General features: G+C 44.1%; 1 protein-coding gene across 3 annotated transcripts in view; it reads right to left on the bottom strand.

The window, feature by feature from the left end:
• Positions 1-5596: 5596 nt before the first annotated feature.
• The window catches only part of LOC142309916 (uncharacterized), a 43050-nt gene continuing 28140 nt past the window's right edge, over positions 5597-20506 (bottom strand). For 2 of the 3 annotated variants that reach the window (XM_075347382.1, XM_075347383.1), the window contains 2 exons: positions 16950-17072; positions 5597-7008 (listed from right to left, as the gene is read on the bottom strand). In XM_075347382.1, the coding sequence (XP_075203497.1) occupies positions 6901-7008; positions 16950-17072 (231 nt within the window). In that variant the 3' untranslated portion in view covers positions 5597-6900. The remainder of the gene's footprint in view (positions 7009-16949; positions 17073-20506) is intronic. The other variant, XM_075347384.1, reaches the window with a different exon arrangement.

The raw sequence follows: 20506 nt of genomic DNA, 5'->3' as shown, positions 1-20506 counted from the left end.
TCACACATAGCGATGTGTGCTGCCGCAGGAATGACAAGCAACATCGTTACTGCAGCAGCAACGATAATTGGGAAGAGAGGGGCATGTCACCGATGAGCGATTTTGAACGTTTTTGCGATGATTCAAAATCGCTCAAAGGTGTCACACTCAAAGACATCGCTAAAGCGTCCGGATGTGCGTCACAAAATCCGTGACCCCAACGAGATCGCTTTAGCGATCTCGTAGCGTGTAAAGCGGCCTTAAGTCACTTATAACCAACAATGTTGTGTACTGAGGAAATCATCCAGCCCTTTCTTTCAAAGCTGTTATAGTATCTGCCATTACGACCTCTTGTGGTAGGGCATTCCACAGTTCGACTGCTCTAACTGCAAAGAATTCTTTCCTATTTAGCTGCCGGAATCGCTTTTCTTCCACTCGCAGTGTATGCCCCCTGGTCCTTAGTATTGTCTTCGGAAGAAATAAGTCATGTGCCAGTCCTTTATATTGGCCACACATGTATTTATACATATAAATGAGATCTCCTCTGAGACGTCTTTTTTCTAAGCTAAACATATCTAACTTTTTCAACCTGTCATCATATGGGAGGCCTTCCATTCTTTGTAGTAGTCTAGTTGCCCGCCTTTGAACTGATTCTAACTTCTGTATGTCCTTTTTAATATGTAATTTTCAGGATTTATTTTGCATATTTTATCTCTTACGGTTAAAATTAACCTACCCTTAACATTATAGACCGTTTATGCCTTTGTCGGTGGGCAAACTTAGAAAATCAGCAAGGGATCAAATAATTATTTCCATCACTGTAACAGCTGCATGAATCAGTCATGAGCCAATCTTGTAATGCATTGGGTACAGTGGCATTTGAGGGAGAATTAATATGTTCGGAGATTAGGGAGGGTGATTGGCCACCCTAAAAATGTGTTTCTAAGGAGTGTCTGAAGCTGCACAATTTGTGGATCATCCCAGTTTCTTTGGGTAGGGCATTCCAGAGGATTGATGCAGCATGGGAGAAGCCTTGGAGCCAGGAGTGGGAGGTTGGGATTTATTATATTATTTATTATTATATATTATACATTTATTTTATTTTGCCTCTATTCCCCCCCAAAATAAAAAAAAATCACTTATTTCACCACTTATGCTTTTTTATGCTTTTTTTGTTCCTGTTCTTGATTTTTGATTTTGTAAAATCTTTTCTCTTTGAGATTATTTCCCACATGTTTTTACTGCCTCCCATCACTTTGCCTACTCTCTGATTTCAGCATTTGTTTTTTATATACACAGCTAGTGGCTCATACCCATTCACACATGCTTTGCCATTTGCACTTACTGCATAAACACAAATTCTATCCCTATTTTTGCATATATTCTCCCCTATTTTTGCATATATTCTCCCCTATTTTTGCATATATTCTCCCCTATTTTTGCAAATATCCTCCCCTTTTTTCTTCCACTTTTTCATTTTTGGTCTTCTGTCTTTTACTAAATTTGTTTCTACTTTTTATTTTTCCAATTTCCTCTTCCATTAGGATTATATTTATTCCCCTTTATTGCATTTGAGTTATCTACACATTCTGGTCATATGACACCGGGGGGCCCTTTGTTGTGCTCCCTTCTTTGAATGTTGTGTCTAGTTATACCCACAATTGTGAACTGAATGCATCTTTTGTGGTTTGTCCTATAGAATATTTTTCCTCGAAACGTGTTGATGAATTTAATATGCCTTGACTCCTGTTTGATCTCTTTATCTCCAGCAATGCAGACTTTAACCCATTCACCTCCTCTAGTTTGCTTATTCATCATACTAAAACACAAAAAATTGAATAAAAAATGATCAAAAGATGTAAAAAAAGTGAAAATGGCAAACCGTACCTCAAAAACAAGCCCTAATATGACACATTCGGTAAAATAATAAAATGTTACAGCTCTCAGAATATGGTGATTCAAAAACAAATTCATTTTTGTAAAATATATTTTAGTGTGTAAAAGTAACAAAGCATAAAGAAGAGATATAAATCTGGTATCACTGTAACTGTACTGACCCTAATATTTAATTTGTCTTCTCATTTTTACAGCACAGTGAACTGAGTAAAAAAATAAAATAAAAACAATAACTGAATTGTTGGATTTAATTCATTCTGCTTCTGAAAAATCTGAATTAAAAGGAATAAAAAATGTGGTATATGCCAAAATGGTAGCAAAAAAAAGCTTCAACTCTTCGCGCAGGAATTATTCCCTGATACAGCTCTATTTGCCAAAAGAATAAAAAAGTTACAGCTTTCAGAATATGGTGACAAAAATATTTATTATAAAAAAGCAATTTTACTGTGTGATAGCAGCAAAACATAAAAAAAACTCTATATACAGTGCCTTGCGAAAGTATTCGGCCCTCTTGAATTTTTCAACCTTTTCCCACATTTCAGGCTTCAAACATAAAGATAAAAATTTTAATGTTATGGTGAAGAATCAACAAGTGGGACACAATTGTGAAGGTGAACGATATTTATTGCTTATTTTAAACTTTTTTAAAAAATGAATAACTGAAAATTGGGGCATGCAATATTATTCGGCCCCTTTAAGCTAATACTTTGTAGCGCCACCTTTTGCTGCAATTACAGCTGCAAGTCGCTTGGGGTATGTGTCTATCAGTTTTTCACATTGAGAGACTGAAATTCTTGCCCATTCTTCCTTTGCAAACAGCTCGAGCTGAGTGAGGTTGGATGGAGAGCGTTTGTGAACAGCAGTTTTCAGCTCTTTCCACAGATTCTCTATTGGATTCAGGTCTGGACTGTGACTTGGCCATTCTAACACCTGGATACGTTTATTTGTGACCCATTCCATTGTAGATTTTGCTTTATGTTTGGGATCATTGTCTTGTTGGAAGACAAATCTCCATCCCAGTCTCAGGTCTTTTGTAGACTCCAACAGGTTTTCTTCAAGAATGGTCCTGTATTTGGCTCCATCCATCTTCCCATCAATTTTAACCAACTTCCCTGTCCCTGCTGAAGAAAAGCAGGCCCAAACCATGATTCTTCCACCACCATGTATGACAGTGGTGTGTTCGGGGTGATGAGCTGTGTTGCTTTTACGCCAAACATATCGTTTGGCATTGTGCCCAAATAGTTTGATTTTGGTTTCATCTGACCAGAGCACCTTCTTCCACATCTTTGGTGTGTCTCCCAGGTGGCTTGTGGTAAACTTTAAACAACACTTTTTAAGGATATCTTTGAGAAATAGCTTTCTCCTTGCCACTCTTCCATAAAGGCCAGATCTGTGCAGTGTACAGCTGATTGTTGTCCTATGGACAGACTCTCCCACCTCAGCTGTAGGTCTCTGCAGTTCATGCAGAGTGATCATGGGACTCTTGGCTGCATCTCTGATCAGTCTTCTCCTTGTTTGAGATTAAAGTTTGGATGGACGGCCGGGTCTTGGTAGATTTGCAGTGGTACGATACTCCTTCAATTTCAATATGATCGCTTGCACAGTGCTCCTTGGGATTTTTAAAGTTTTGGAAATCTTTTTGTAACCAAATCTGGCTTTCACCGTCTCCACAACAGTATCACAGACCTGCCTGTTGTGTTCCTTGGTCTTCATGATGCTCTATGTGCTTTAAACAGAACACTGAGACTATCACATAGCAGGTGCATTTATACGGAGACTTGATTACACACAGGTGGCTTATATTTATCATCATCAGTCATTTAGGACAACATTGGATCATTCAGAGATCGATTCCTCAATGAACTTCTGTAGTGAGTTTGCTGCACTTCAAGTAAAGGGGACGAATAATATTGCACTCCCCACTTTTCAGTTATTTATTTTTTTTTAAAGGTTAAAATAAGCAATAAATATTGTTCAACTTCACAATTGTGTTCCACTTGTTGTTGATTCTTCACCATAACATTAATTTTATCTTTATGCTTGAAGCCTGAAATGTGGGAAAAGGTTGAAAAATTCAAGGGAGCCAAATACTTTCGCAAGGCATTGTAAATCTGGTTACACTATAATCACACTAACCTGACAAATAAAACAGTTAGCACTAATACTGAATAGTGAGTTGTGCAAAAATAAAAATAAGAATTCTTCTCATACTGTTGTCTATTTGTTCATTCTACCTTCCAAAAATTGGAATGAGACTCGGCTCACATTTATCCTGCACTCTTCGCTCAGCACTTACGTCGACATTTCTGTGTAAATCCGCCCTATGCTGAATTTTGGCTCAGTGCGCATGACCCCGGAGTTTCGGTCATGCACACCATGAAGCCGGGTATTCAAGTCCTGGCTTCAAACTGAAGTAGTGCGCTTGATCTTGGACTTTCGGTCATGCGCACTACTTCAGTTTGAAGCCAGGACTTGAATGAGCCAAAATCCAGCATCGGCTCGGGGGCGATGGCAGCAGACTGGTGAGTGAGATCATCCTCGGATGCTGCGCATTCATTAGCATGTTAGTACACCCACAGGGGCGTAATAAAATGCTAATGGAGCCGACTGGCCAGGGGAAACTAACGCCCAGGGGACTAGTCCCCACGCTCTTTAGCATATGATAAAAGATCTTTAGAAATACTTTTTCTAAAGATCCCTTTATGCTAGTGTATACAGGGACGGTTAGGCAGGGATTAGTAATATGCAACCAGAACTGCTCGTGGTTCTGGGTGCATATTGCACCTGACAGGTTCACTTTAAGACTGGTATTTTGCACCATTAATGATGGGCGTGCAGTTATAAGATGTAACAACAAAAGAAGGAAAATTTTTAGGATCAGCTCAGCTCTAGATTTGCTGTGGCCGGTTTTAGAGATCAGTGCATGGACAGTCAGCGGGCCGGATCCCGGGATAAATGAAGCAAAAAAAAAAATGTTTCATCCAGCATTTGAAGATACGGGATCACAATTCTACGAAATTCACGGACTTGATAAAAACATTATTGATTTTATTGGTGTACAAAAGTACAAATAATTAAAATCATTGCGTCTAAACACATTGATTTTAATTATTTGAATTTTTGTACACCAATAAAATCAATAATGTTTTTATCAAGTCCGTGAATTTTGTGGAATTGTGATACCATATCTTCAAGTGCTGGATGAAACATATTTTTTTTTTCTTGCTTCAGTTATAAGATGTGCTGAATTCATTAAGAGGTTCACGTCACTTAATGCTGCACTTCTTCTCAGTAGCGTGCACTTTCAGGTATCAGTGACTCGAGTAACATTTCAAGTGTAATATAGGTAGCCACTTGTTGGGTGTGTATTGCCATCCTAAATACCACCCCAGGTCCTCTCCATCTTCACCCACTATGGCAGAATTTGCCAAAAGTAGAGTGAAAATGCCAAAAGCTGCAATTTCTTTCACAACTTTGCATTGTTCAAAAATTTTGCAAATTTTCAAAGTCATTTACACCAGAATTCCAGCATAAAAATTTTGTTGAATTAGGGCCTTTGTGTTTTTAGTGGGATGGGACAGTTCGTTTAGTTTGCCACTGGATATTATTGGCAGCCAGTTAATGGAAGCAACATTGAAAGTCATTCATTAAATTGCATTTTTTGCCTACAATAACTACTGTGCTCAGCGGTATACATAAAATATGATATTTAATTGTATGATACTGTATTTTCCAATTATTTGAAAAATCTTGCACAAACATTTTTTAAAGACAATGCTATTTTCTGATATAAAGCTCAAATCTTATGCATTGGAAAATTATCAATTTTTTTTTGACTGTGGAGGTCTATGGGAGGTCAGGAGGTCTCTGCACACTGTTTAAAAGGAACCTGTCACCAGGTTTTTTCCTTGTGAGCTGCGGCCACCACTAGTGAGCTCTTATATACAGTATTCTCGAATGCTGTATATAAGAGCCCAGGCCGCTCTGTAGAATGTAAAAAACACTTTTTATTTTAATCACCTGCGGGGTGCTTGGATCCGATTTTCATCCCTGGTCTCAGTCCGATGCCTCCTCTCTTCCTTCCATCAACATCCTCCTTCCCTGCTCCGTGTGGCTGTCGTGTCCTACGTCATCCATACGGAAGCCACCATCACGCTCCTGCGCACACGCACTTTGATCTGCCCTGCTGAGGCCAGATCAAAGTATTGTAGTGCACATGCGCGGGCTTTCTTTGACCTTTCACCAAGCCTGCACATTACAGCACTTTGGTCTGCCCTCAGTAGGGCAGAGGAAAGACTTCTGTATATAAAGGTTTTCTTATATACCGTTTGTACACGTTTTTCTGATTCTTGGTGGCCGTTGCTTATAGGGGAAAAACCTGGTAACAGGTTACCTTTAAGGTATGAACAGAATGTAGTGTGCTCCTGAGCTCCCCTAGTGGTGGCTGCAGCCAGACAAAATCGTATTATTTATAGGGAATCTGTCAGCAGGTTTTTGCTACCTCATCTGAGAGCAGCATGCTGTAGGCAAAAAAACCCTAAATCCAACGATGTATCACTTAGATTACTGGCTGCATCCGCTCTGATATAATCTGAATTTTTAATTTTAGTCATGTAGCTGAGCCCAGAGAGCTGTCCCTGCCCACACCAGGCTCTCAATAGAGATTGTACATTAACATTGAAGTGTCAATCACAGCAGGGGCATGCTGGACTCCCAACAATGATAATCACCAAGTGATAAAGCCTTTAGTTTAAGTATACAACAGCAGGAAGTCTGATCAGAAAGGAATAGTTGATTTTTCTTTTTTAACCCCTTCACCATGCTGGCTTCAGCTTACATAGCAAAAACCTGCTGAAAAATTCTGTTTAATTCTATGGACTAAACATAGAAATATCTTGGTCTTAAAAAATTGGACATTAACTTTCATGAAACCAGAAACAATATTGAAATGTTAATAAAACTAATAAAATGAAGAAAAAAAAAATGAAAACACATGAATGCGCATTTTTGGAGAAATTCTTTTCGCTATAACGTTATTCCTTGGGGTGTATATGGCGGTGGAGAAGATAATTGTAATTGAGGTAAATCTGAAGGAGCCATTGGAGATATAAAACCATTCTCTGTTACGGATTCCTAAAGAAATGATAAAGTTAAATAACGTTAATAAAGGAAAGATAGCAAGTAAACAAATAAATATATACGGTAAATATCTGCGGGTGTAGACATTTTTGTGATATATACATCTAACAGCTTAAAGGGGTGTTCTCAAGTTATTAAATTGATTTACCACATTTTTCGTTTTATAAGATGCACTGGATTATAAGACGCACCCAAAGTTTTGAGATAAAAACAGGTAAAAAAAATATGGGGTCCGTTTTATAATACGGTGGTGTCTTACCGAGGAATTGGGGCGGCAGTAGTGGTGAAACAGGGGTCCCAGGAAGTGGAACAAGAGTACAGTGATGCTGCGTGCGATGCAGAGGGGGCCCTAGATACTCACTGAAGGCTGTGGTGCTGTGCTGGGGTAGTCGGCACTGCTCGGTGTTGGGTTAGGCCGGTGCTGCTCTGTCCTGGGGCAGCTGACGCTGCTCTGTGCTGGTGCTTACTGCTGGCAGTGAGGCACTGGTCATTCTGAAGATGCCGGCAGTGTGGGCTTCAAAGGAATGGCGGCTGGAGTTGGTACGTGCGCAGATGAGAACTTGAGCCGAGAACTCTATCTGCGCACGTGCTGACTCTGGGCGCCATTGTTTGAAAGCCCGTATGTCAAGCTGCCACCAGGGGGAGCCAGAGCTCTGCAGCAGAAGACACGACACAGAGCAATGAGAACCAGGAAGTAAATACAGAGCGTTCTCATACACTGCCTTACAGCACAGCTGAGAAGCAGAGCTGCAGGGCATGCGAGGAATAGTCAGGCAGGCTGGGTCAAACACCGTACGGGCAGAAGCAGGACCGGAGGAACGAGCAGAAGCGGAGTCAAAGTCAGGCCAAGGTCAGTACCGGAGGAAGCAACCGAGTGTGGAAATAGGAGAGGGGACAGAGGACAGGAGGGACGACCAGGGGACGGAACACAGACAAGGGCATGGGGGCACAGCAACAAACAGATCAGGATATCACTCACAGGATCAGCAATCACAGGCAAAGCAGTGCTAAGCTTATAGCCGGTGTTGGTTCACTGGAAATGTCAGCTTTTAAGGCATCCAGGGTCCGGAAGTGAGGCCCGAGAGAAGGCTCCGCCCCCTAGCCATGTGGACGGGGAGGCGAACCATGACACCTTACCACCAACATTTTCAGAATGGCCCGTGCCTCGCTGCCCAACGCACAGAGCCTCGCTGTCCGCGGCGCACAGTCATGCTTTCCGCGGCGCACAGAGCCTTGCTGCCCGCCGCACAGAGCAGCGCCACACGCCACACAGAGTCGCAGAGAGCAGGGCTGTCCGCCGCACAGAGCCAACAGAGCAGGGAAGCCCGCCGCACAGAGCCACAAAAAGCAGGGCCGCACGTTGCACAGAGCAGCACCGCAGAGAGCAGCACAGCGCACAGCATTGCCCTGCCTCCTGTGACCACTCTCCACCACCCCTGGTAAGCTACATTCGGATTTTATGACACACCCCTTATTTTCCTCCCAAATATATGGGAAGAAAAGTGCATCTTATAATCCGAAAAATATGGTAATTAATTAGACAGCATAAAAATCAGCAAGTTTACAATTTACATACTTGTCTGTTTGTATCTGTTGTATTTCTCCTACGAGATCTTTTATGTTTAAGGCTGTACAGCTGAATGTGCTACAGCAGATCTTGTGCTGAGCTTAAGGCTGTGTGCGCACGTTGCGTCGTGCCCCTGCAGAAATTTCTGCAGGGATTTGACTGCACATATGTGCTTCAAATCGCTGCAGAAACACTGCATAATGGATGAAGTGTTTCTGCAGAAAAAAGCCGATTTCATGCGCTATGGCTGCTGCCCTCACCATAGACAGAGTGGGAGCTGCATCCAGAACGCACAAATTAATTGACATGCTCCTTTTATGAACGCACGGATTTGGGCCAAAATGTTAGCACCCAAATCGCTGCATCATAAAAGCAACATGCGCACGTCTCATGCACAATCTTCATAGATTGTGCAGGGGACGCAGGACGCATGCATTTATGCTGTGGTGCAATACGCAGCGTAAATGCATGAAATTCGGCAACATGCGCATGAGCCCTTATAGTTCTACTAATACTACAAACCTGCTACTTACTAAATCTGTCACTCCCTGCCCTGCCAAAAAACTGCATAGCTGTGAACTGCCTAAGGCCTGAAACACACGTCCTTGAAAACCACGTGCGTGTAATACAGGTCGTTTTTCGGGTCCGTTTTCTGTTTTTTAGGTCCGTTTTTATGGTATGTGTGGCCTGCGTGTATATCCCGTATGCTGGCCGTATGTGCGTGTGAAATGTCCGTGTGTGCGTGTGAAACTTAACCGACATGTGTTTGTGTTTTCCGTGAGAAATGTTGCGTGTGTAATGTAAAATGTCGTTACTACATGTCGGCTGACAGCAGACAGAGTTACGCGATGAGAATGAACTTGGGTGAACTTCACCCGAATTCATTGTCGTGCTGCGGCTCTGTCTGTGCCGCGTCCTGATTAGCGGTCACCTGTGAAGGGCTCACCGGTGACCGCTAATCCCCTGAGTGACTGAAGTTAGCAGCCCTCTCTCATACTCACTGATCCCCGATCACCAGCATAGCGCTGCACGGCATTCACACTGCTCTGGCGGCTTTTATTATTTTGGAAAAGCCGGCCGCTCATTAAACAATCTTGTATTCCCTGCTTTTCCCGCCCACCGGCAAATATGATTGATTGCAGTGAGACACGCCCACACGCTGAGTGACAGCTGTCTAACTGCAACCAATCACAACCGCCGGTGGGCGTGTCACTATGGAGCATAGAAATAAATAAATAAATTAATTAAAAAAACGGCGTGCGTTCCCCCCAATTTTAATACCAGCCAGATAAAGCCATATGGCTGAAGGCTGGTATTCTCAGGATGGAGAGCTCCACGTTATGGGGAGCCCCTCAGCCTAACAATATCAGTCATCAGCCGCCCAGAATTGCCGCATACATTAGATGCGACAGTTCTGGGACTGTACCCGGCTCTTCCCAATTTGCCCTGGTGCGTTGACAATCGGGGTAATAAGGAGTTAATGGCAGCCCATAGCTGCCACTAAATCCTAGATTAATCATGTCAGGCATCTCCCCGAGATACCTTCCATGATTAATCTGTAAGTTACAGTAAATAAAGACACACACCTGAAAAAAATCCTTTATTTGCAATAAAAAACACTAACAAATACCCTCATTCACCACTTTATTCAGCCCAAAAAAGCCATCCATGTCCGGTGTAATCCACGGAGTTCCAGTGTCGCTTCCAGCTCTGCTACATGGAGGTGACAGGAGCTGCAGAAGACACCGCCGCTCCTGACAGCTCCATACAGCAACTGAAGAGAGTCGCGCGATCAGCGATAATGTCAGTCAGATAACTCGCAGCCACCGCTGGATCATACAACTGTGACAGCAACTCACCTGTGACTTCATTGCTGTCACTCGGGCGACTTGCTGTCACAGCTGTATGATCCAGCGGTGGCCGCGAGTAACCTCAGTGACATCATCGCTGATCGCGCGGCTGTCTTCAGTTGCTGCATGGAGCTGCATGGAGCTGTCTGGAGCGGCGGTGTCTTCTGCAGCTCCTGTCACCTCCATGTAGCAGAGCTGGAAGCGACGCTGGAACTCCATGGATTACGCCGGACATGGAGGGCTTTTTCGGGCTGAATAAAGTGGTGAATGAGGGTATTTGTTAGTGTTTTGTATTGCAAATAAAGGATTTTTTCAGGTGTGTGTGTGTTTATTTACTGTAACTTACAGATTAATCATGGAAGGTATCTCGGGGAGACGCCTGACATGATTAATCTAGGATTTAGTGGCAGCTATGGGCTGCCATTAACTCCTTATTACCCAGATTGTCAATGAACCAGGGCAAATCGGAAAGAGCCGGGAACAGTCCCAGAACTGTCGCATCTAATGTATGCGGCAATTCTGGGCGGCTGATGACTGATATTGTTAGGCTGGGGGGCTCCCCATAACGTGGGGCTCCCCATCCTGAGAATACCAGCCTGCAGCCGTATGGCTTTATCTGGCTGGTATTAAAATTGGGGGGGAGACCGCACGCCAGTTTTATTTAATTATTTATTTATTTATTTCTCTGCTCCATAGGGACACGCCCACCGGCGGCTGTGATTGGTTGCAGTTAGACAACTGTCACTCAGCATGTGGGCGTGTCTCACTGTAACCAATCATATTTGCCGGTGGGCGCGGAAAGCAGGGAATACGAGATTGTTTAATGAGCGGCCGGCTTTTTCAAAATAGTAAAAGCCGCTGGAGCTTTTATAACGGCAGTGCAGCGCCGCGCTGGAGATCGGGGAACGGTAAGTATGAAAGGGGGGGAACTGACCGACAGACAGCGAGAGGAACAGATAAGACAGAGAGACCGACCGACAGACATAGAGAGAGACCAACCGACCGACGGACTGAGGGACAGAACGAGACCGGAAAAAAAAACCCGGCATCACATGAAAAAAGCACAAAACGTACACGGAGCATACAGAGATGTGTCCGTGTCACTTAGGCGTGCGCACAGACCCATTGACTTTCATTGGGTCCGTGTGTGCGTGTTCCGTGATGAAAACGGACATGTTTCCGTGCAAAACAGAGACACAAACGTAGCATGCACACGGACACACGGACCTTAATGAAAAACGCCCATGTGTCCTTAAACATTAAATAACATTGGTGCACATTTGCCCGTGTCTCCGGTATACACGGAAACGGACCAAACACGCACGTATTTCACGGATGTGTGTTGCAGGCCTAAGACACAACTTGAGAATATCCCTTAAAAGTATAATTTTATACATTAATGGATGGTTAAAGGGTTATTTCATCATAAAAAGATGGATATAAAGGAGAGAGGGAGAGAAAGACAGCGAGAGAGCGGCATGACAGTGTACCTTCAATTATAAAGAAAAAATATTATACAGTTAGGTCCAGAAATATTTGGACAGTGACACAATTTTCGCGAGTTGGGCTCTGCATGCCACCACATTGGATTTGAAATGAAACCTCTACAACAGAATTCAAGTGCAGATTGTAACGTTTAATTTGAAGGTTTGAACAAAAATATCTGATAGAAATTGTAGGAATTGTACACATTTCTTTACAAACACTCCACATTTTAGGAGGTCAAAAGTAATTGGACAAATAAACCAAACCCAAACAAAATATTTTTATTTTCAATATTTTGTTGCAAATCCTTTGGAGGCAATCACTGCCTTAAGTCTGGAACCCATGGACATTACCAAACGCTGGGTTTCCTCCTTCTTAATGCTTTGCCAGGCCTTTACAGCCGCAGCCTTCTTGCTTGTTTGTGGGTCTTTCCGTCTTAAGTCTAGATTTGAGCAAGTGAAATGCATGCTCAATTGGGTTAAGATCTGGTGATTGACTTGGCCATTGCAGAATGTTCCACTTTTTTGCACTCATGAACTCCTGGGTAGCTTTGGCTGTATGCTTGGGGTCATTGTCCATCTGTACTATGAAGCGTCGTCCGATCAACTTTGCGGCATTTGGCTGAATCTGGGCTGAAAGTATATCCCGGTACACTTCAGAATTCATCCGGCTACTCTTGTCTGCTGTTATGTCATCAATAAACACAAGTGACCCAGTGCCATTGAAAGCCATGCATGCCCATGCCATCACGTTGCCTCCACCATGTTTTACAGAGGATGTGGTGTGCCTTGGATCATGTGCCGTTCCCTTTCTTCTCCAAACTTTTTTCTTTTTTCTTCCCATCATTCTGTTACAGGTTGATCTTTGTCTCATCTGTCCATAGAATACTTTTCCAGAACTGAGCTGGCTTCATGAGGTGTTTTTCAGCAAATTTAACTCTGGCCTGTCTATTTTTGGAATTGATGAATGGTTTGCATCTAGATGTGAACCCTTTGTATTTACTTTCATGGAGTCTTCTCTTTACTGTTGACATAGAGACAGATACACCTACTTCACTGAAAGTGTTCTGGACTTCAGTTGATGTTGTGAACGGGTTCTTCTTCACCAAAGAAAGTATGCGGCGATCATCCACCACTGTTGTCATCCGTGGACGCCCAGGCGTTTTTGAGTTCCCAAGCTCACCAGTCAATTCCTTTTTTCTCAGAATGTACCCGACTGTTGATTTTGCTACTCCAAGCATGTCTGCTATCTCTCTGATGGATTTTTTCTTTTTTTTCAGCCTCAGGATGTTCTGCTTCACCTCAATTGAGAGTTCCTTAGACCGCATGTTGTCTGGTCACAGCAACAGCTTCCAAATGCAAAACCACACACCTGTAATCAACCCCAGACCTTTTAACTACTTCATTGATTACAGGTTAACGAGGGAGACGCCTTCAGAGTTAATTGCAGCCCTTAGAGTCCCTTGTCCAATTACTTTTGGTCCCTTTAAAAAGAGGAGGCTATGCATTACAGAGCTATGATTCCTAAACCCTTTCTCCGATTTGGATGTGAAAACTCTCATATTGCAGCTGGGAGTGTGCACTTTCAGCCCATATTATATATATAATTGTATTTCTGAACATGTTTTTGTAAACAGCTAAAATAACAAAACTTGTGTCACTGTCCAAATATTTCTGGACCTAACTGTATAGTACAATAAATAGATTGCAATATGGATTTTGTCTATAAATTGCAGCACACATTAGGCTGCTCATATCTATGTAATGGGATGGTAAACAGAAGATACTCCCAGCCAATACCTCCAAATATTCACAAGTAAATATCACCATCTTCTGGTTGAATAGGGCAGGCAGGAACTGAAGACTGTAGAGTATGTTCCTTCAAGAACAGAGACTGAATGGGGGGTCAGTTCAGGTGACAACTGTGTTGCAGTTACAAATATAAAAGGCTGGGACATCAAAGAAGTGAAGGAGTCGGCGCAAAGACTTAAAGGGGCGTAGATGTGTGCACAGTACACCAAGAGTGTGGCCTCCCCACAGTATAAGTACCTATAAGTGATCTGATCTTAAGGAACACAAAGACCGAACACTGAGTAATGATTTCAGGAGCAACCCAAAAACCGAACAGTGACTAATGACTTAAAGAGGAATCTAAAGACTAAACACTGAATACAAACTTCAGGACAAACCTGATGACTGAACACCGAATACCGACTTCAGGAGTAACCCAAAGATCGAACACCAAAAACCAATTCCAAGAGGAAGCCTCCAGTCTTCTTTCTTACCGTACTGTGTATGACCTGGCCTGCCTGACCATCCCCCGCACGCCCCATGGCCTCTTTATTCTGGCTGACACTGCAGGGCAGTGCTCCAGCACACACTGTGTGTCCACCTCCATGCTGATTCAGCTCTGTGTAGTGTCTTTTCCTGCAGGGCTCCAGCTTCTCCTGGTGGTAGCCTGACACATATGGCTATATGTGGAAAAATAGATGATCCTTGCAATGGTCCATTCTTTCACTAGCGGTGGATTCCGTGTGATTCTCTGCAGGAGGTCTATTCAGATGCATTTCCCTAATTGAATTAAGCCTGTCGCCCTACTCAGTGTCTCCTTACATCTATTCATTCTGCACATAAGCGACGGGGTTCGCGTGATGCCTATGACTCTACTAAGTGGAGTTATTTCAAGTATATTCCCCATTTTCAGATTCTAAGTAGCCCTGCAGGTTTCACATCTTTCTCCTGTGAACATCCCTCGCCTCATAAATGTAACATTGTTGTCCATCATATATATCTACTCGTTTCCCCCAGAATTCTCTTTCTTTCTCCTTTGCATGGATCATCTATTTTTCCACATATAGCCAGTTCCACTGATGAAGGTCACTGCGTTGACTGAAACGTCTTTCAATATTTGAACTGTTTTATATTTTGAATAAACTTTTCCTGCATGAAAGACAGCTGTCTTAAATTGTCATCTGTATAAAATACTTCTGTCCACACAATCAATTAATCAGTCAGACTCTAACCTCTACAACATGAACAAGACCAAAGAGCTTTCTAAGGATGTCAGGGACAAGATCGTAGACCTGCACAAGACTGGAATGGGCTACAAAACCATAAGTAATACGCTGGGTGAGACGGAGACAACGGTTGGTGCTACAATAAGAAAATGGAAGAAATAGAAAATGAGTGTCAATCGACATCAATCTGGGGCTCCATACAAAATCTCACCTCGTGGGGTATCCAGGATCATGAGGATCAGCCTAACACTACACAGGGGGAACTTGGTAATGTTCTTAAGGCAGCTGGGACCACTGTCACCAAGAAAACCATTGATAACACATTACGCTGTAATGGCTTCAAATCCTGCAGTGTCCACAACGTCCCAGTGCTCAAGAAGGCACATTTGCAGGCCCTTCTGAAGTTTGCCAATGAACACCTGGATGATTCTGAGAGTGATTGGGAGAAGGTACTGTGGTCAGATGAGACAAAAATTGAGCTCTTTGGCATTAACTCAACTCACCGTGTTTGGAGAAAGAGAAATGCTGCTTATGAACCAAAGAACACCATCCCCACTATCAAACATGAAGGTGGAAACATTATGTTTTGGGGGTGTTTCTCTGCTAAGGGCACAGAACTACTTCACCGCAACAATGGGACAATGGATGGAGTGAAATGTACTGTAAAATGCTAAGTGACAACCTCCTTCCCTCCTTTAGGATATTAAAAATTGGTCGTGGCTGGGTCTTCCAACATGACAATGATCCAAAACGCACAGCCAAAGCAACAAAAAAGTGGCTCAAAAAGAAACACATTAAGGCCACATGGAGCCAGTCTCCAGACCTTAATCCCATAGAAAACGTATGGAGGGAGCTGCTCCAAGTTGCCAAGCGGCAGCCTCAATATCTTAATGATTTAGAAATGATCTGCAAAGAGGAGTGGGCTAAAATTTTCTCCTGACGTGTGCAAACTTTATCATCAACTACAAAAAAAGTGTCTGACTACTGTGCTTGCCAACAAGAATTATGCCACCAAGTATTAAGTCTTGTTTGCCAGGGGGATTAAATACTTAGTTCTCTCTGCAAAATGCAAATACATTTATATAATTTAGACAATGTGATTTTCTGGATTTTATTTTGGATATTCTATCTATTACTGTTAAAAATTAACACTTAAAATTATAGACTGTTCATGTGTTTCTCAGTGGGCAAATTTACAAAATCAGCAAGGGATCAAATACCAATTAACCCCCACTGTAGGCAAGATTGCTCTTTATTATCTGGGCAGAATATAGAGCAAGGGGATAACCAAAGAAGACAATTCCTACAATTCCTATAAGGCCTGCGACACACATCCGTGCCGCCGGTACGTGTTTGCCATTTTTTGCACGTACCGGCGGCACGGAGACATATACAGCAATGCTACCCTATTGTAGCAGGCACACACACGTAAAACAACAAGGAACGTGTGTCCGTGTCCGTTTGTACGTGTGTGCGTTTTCCAACATGCTGACATGTCCACGTATTCTCTTGCAGCACGGGTGTAACACGGCCCACACCCATACCACATGGATGTAGTGTGAATGCGGTCCTGTGTGACACGCGCCGGAGAAAACAAACATGTCAGAGGAAAAAAAAAAATCTTAACTCACCTTCTCCTGCTCTCCTGTCTCTGCCGCTGCTGTCACTTGCTGCCGACCGCCGCTCATTATGCTCATTTAATATTCACTTCACTGTGGCCAGCAGCAGCAGCGGGGAGACGGCAGGGCTGGAGACCGAAGATCAGCACCACGGACAGCAGGAAGGACCACGTGAGTATGCAAATTACCAGTTCTCCGTGTGTTATCGCGGATAGCACACGGAGAACACACGTGGCCCGCACGTACCAGAGACACGTACTTACCTACACACAACACGCAGAGTAAATACGTGTCTCGCGGCACGTGCGTGATTTTCACGTAAGTGTGTCAGAGGCCTAAGAAAGAATTAAGGAGCAGGGACCATCATGAGTAGATGAATGGTTTAGAGTTGACTTTACCTGAGGATCCTTTCTTGATGAGTGGCACAGTATACAGAATCCAAAGATACCAGCAGAAATGGATAAACACAGTAAAGCCACATTTGTACTGATAAGGATATAATAAATTTTATATTCATTTATCTGTGAATCAAATATAAAATATCAGATTAATTAGCTTAATAAAAATATTCTTACACAGAGACTGCCCCTAAAGCTGGTCGTTACTTGGCTATATTATTCCGGTTAATCTGGTGCAGCAGCTTCAAATCTTAAGGCTGCTTTACACCAGGCAATCTATCGTGCGATAGATCGTCGGGGTCACGGTTTTTGTGACGCACATCCGGCATCGCTGGCGATGCCGGCCTGTGTGACACCTCCTAGCGACGCAGTATCGCTCACAAATCGTGAGTCGGGTACTGCTCGTTAGGTTCCATAATATCGTTTACTTTAGTTGACCATCGTTTCCGTGGTAGCACACGTCGCTCCGTGTGACACCACGGGAACGATGAGCAGCTCACCTGCCTCCCGCGGCCGCCGCCGTCTCTATGTGGAAGGAAGGAGGTGGGCGGGATGTTTACGTCCCGCTCATCTCCGCCCCTCCGCTTCTATTGGCCGGCGGCTGTGTGACGTCGCTGTGACGCCGAACGTCCCTCCCACTCCAGGAAGTGGACGTTCGCCGCCCACAGCGAGGTCGCACGAGAGGTAAGTATGTGTGACGGGGGTTACTAACTTTGTGCGACACGGGCAGCGATTTGCCCGTGACGCAAAAAGGACGGGGGCGGGTACGATCGATTGTGAAATCGCACAATCGGTCGTACCGTGTAAAGCAGGCTTAAGGCTATGGCCACAAGGTGACGTGTAACATAACAGCAATTCCCAGACATATTGCACAACGAGAAACATCTTTGTGACTTATCTGCTCCTGTTGGTGACTATTTTAGAGTTCTGATTTTGTTATAAAAAATGGCCAAATCTCTCAAGTCGCACACAAGTTGCAGTCGCACATGAATTGCATTCAAATCTATGGAAAGAGAGTCACGTGTGACTTGAAACCAGAGACAGAAAATCCGGCACATTGGAAAACATTTGCAAATCTGAGTCATAGTCTAGAAGGTCACAGATTGCAATGTGACAACCATTTACAAATCAAGATTTGACGTTGCAATACAACACTATGTTTCACAGTGTCATCTGAGCCATCGCCATGAAGTCTGGATGTCACAAGTACCATCAAACATGATAAAAATACCGTATGTCGCCATCAGTCCCTGCTAATGACATCACTAAGGCCTAAAACACACTTCCGCAAAAAAAACGTGCGTGTGACACGGTACGTTTTTGGGTCCGTGTTCCGTTTTTTTTGGGGCGTTTCTCCGGTACGTATGGCATCCGTGTGATGGCGTATGCGAGCCGTGTGTATGTGTATAATGTCCATGTTTGTGTGTAAAATGCCCGTGTATGTGTATGTGGAATGTCCGTGTGGAATGTCCGTTTGTGTGTTGCACAATGTCGTTGATACATGTCGGCTGACAGCAGACAGAGTTGCGCGATGAGAATGAACTCGGGTGAACTTCACCCGACTTCATTGTCATGCCGCGGCTCTGTCTGTGTGCCGCGTACTGATTAGCAGTCACCTGTGAAGCATTCACCAGTGACCGCTAATCCCCCGAGTGACTGAAGTGAGCGGCCGTCTCTCATACTTACCGCTCCACGATCACCAGCGCGGCGAGGAACAGCTGTGCAGAGAATACGCGGCAACAATTACTTTGAAAATGCCGGCCGCTCATTAATCAATCTCGTATTCCCTGCTTTCCCCACCCACCGGCGCCTATGATTGGTTGCAGTCAGACACGCCCCCCACACTGAGTGACAGCTGTCTCACTGCACCCAATCACAGCAGCCGGTGGGCGTGTCTATACTGTGCAGTAAAATAAATAAATAAATAATTAAAAAAAACGGCGTGCGGTCTCCCCCCATTTTAATACCAGCCAGATAAAGCCATATGGCTGAAGGCTGGTATTCTCAGGATGGGGAGCTCCACGTTATGGGGAGCCCCCCAGCCTAACAATATCAGTCAGCAGCCGCCCAGAATTGCCGCATACATTATATGCGACAGTTCTGGGACTGTACCCGGCTCTTCCCGATTTGCCCTGGTGCGTTGGCAAATCGGGATAATAAGGAGTTTTTGGCAGCCCATAGCTGCCAATAAGTCCAAGATTAATCATGTCAGGCGTCTCCCCGAGATACCTTCCATGATTAATCTGTAAGTGACAGTAAATAAACACACACACACACGAAAAAATCCTTTATTAGAAATAAAAAACACAAACATATACCCTGGTTCACCACTTTAATAAGCCCGAAAAAGCCCTCCATGTCCGGCGTAATTCAGAATGCTCCAGCGTCGCATCCAGCTCTGCTGCATGGAGGTGACCGGAGCTGCAGAAGACACCGCCGCTCCTGTCAGCTCCACGCAGCTAATGAAGGCAATAGCGCGATCAGCTGAGCTGTCACTGAGGTTACTCGCGGCCAACGCTGAATACAGCTGATCACGCTATTGCCTTCATTAGCTGCGTGGAGGTGACAGGAGCGGCGGTGTCTTCTGCAGCTCCAGTCACCTCCATGCAGCAGAGCTGGATGCGACGCTGGAGCACTCTGGATTACGCCGCACATGGACTCCTTATTACCCCGATTTGCCAACGCACCAGGGCAAATCGGGAAGAGCCGGGTACAGTCCCAGAACTGTCGCATATAATGTATGCGGCAATTCTGGGCGGCTGCTGACTGATATTGTTAGGCTGGGGGGCTCCCCATAACGTGGGGCTCCCCATCCTGAGAATACCAGCCTTCAGCCGTATGGCTTTATCTGGCTGGTATTAAGATGGGGGGGGACCGCACGCCGTTTTTTTTAATTATTTATTTATTTATTTTACTGCACAGTATAGACACCGGCTGCTGTGATTGGGTGCAGTGAGACAGCTGTCACTCAGCGTGGGGGGCGTGTCTGACTGCAACCAATCATAGGCGCCGGTGGGTGGGGAAAGCAGGGAATACGAGATTGATTAATGAGCGGCCGGCATTTTCAAAGTAATTGTTGCCGCGTAATCTCTGCACAGCTGTTCCTCGCCGCGCTGGTGATCGGGGAGCGGTATGAGCCGGGGGAAGAAAAAAAAAAAACGATCGCCAATGTAAGTATGACTGAGAACAGCAGAAAAAAAGGTAAGTATACTGAATTTAATTTAAAAAAAAATAAAAATAAGATCGCTAGTGTAAAAACGCACACGCACAAAACGTGCTGAACACGGACATACTCTGTGTGCGGTCCGTGCAGGCACGGACCCATAGACTTTAGCGGGTCCGTGCCTGCGTGATGCCGGCCAAAAACGGACATGTTGTCCGTGTAGAATAGCGCACACACGTACTTATCACACGGACACACGTTCCGTGTGATTTTACGTGTGTGTGCCATCTACCATAGAACAACATGGGTCTCCGTGTGTACGTGTCTCCGGTACGTGCAAATACGTACCGCACACGTACAAATTAAACGGATGTGTGTTGCGGGTCAAAGTAAG

The sequence above is a fragment of the Anomaloglossus baeobatrachus genome, chromosome 5, assembly GCF_048569485.1.
Source record: "Anomaloglossus baeobatrachus isolate aAnoBae1 chromosome 5, aAnoBae1.hap1, whole genome shotgun sequence".
NCBI classification, from domain to species: Eukaryota; Metazoa; Chordata; class Amphibia; order Anura; family Aromobatidae; genus Anomaloglossus; species Anomaloglossus baeobatrachus.
This window is presented reverse-complemented; position numbering and strand designations above follow the sequence as displayed.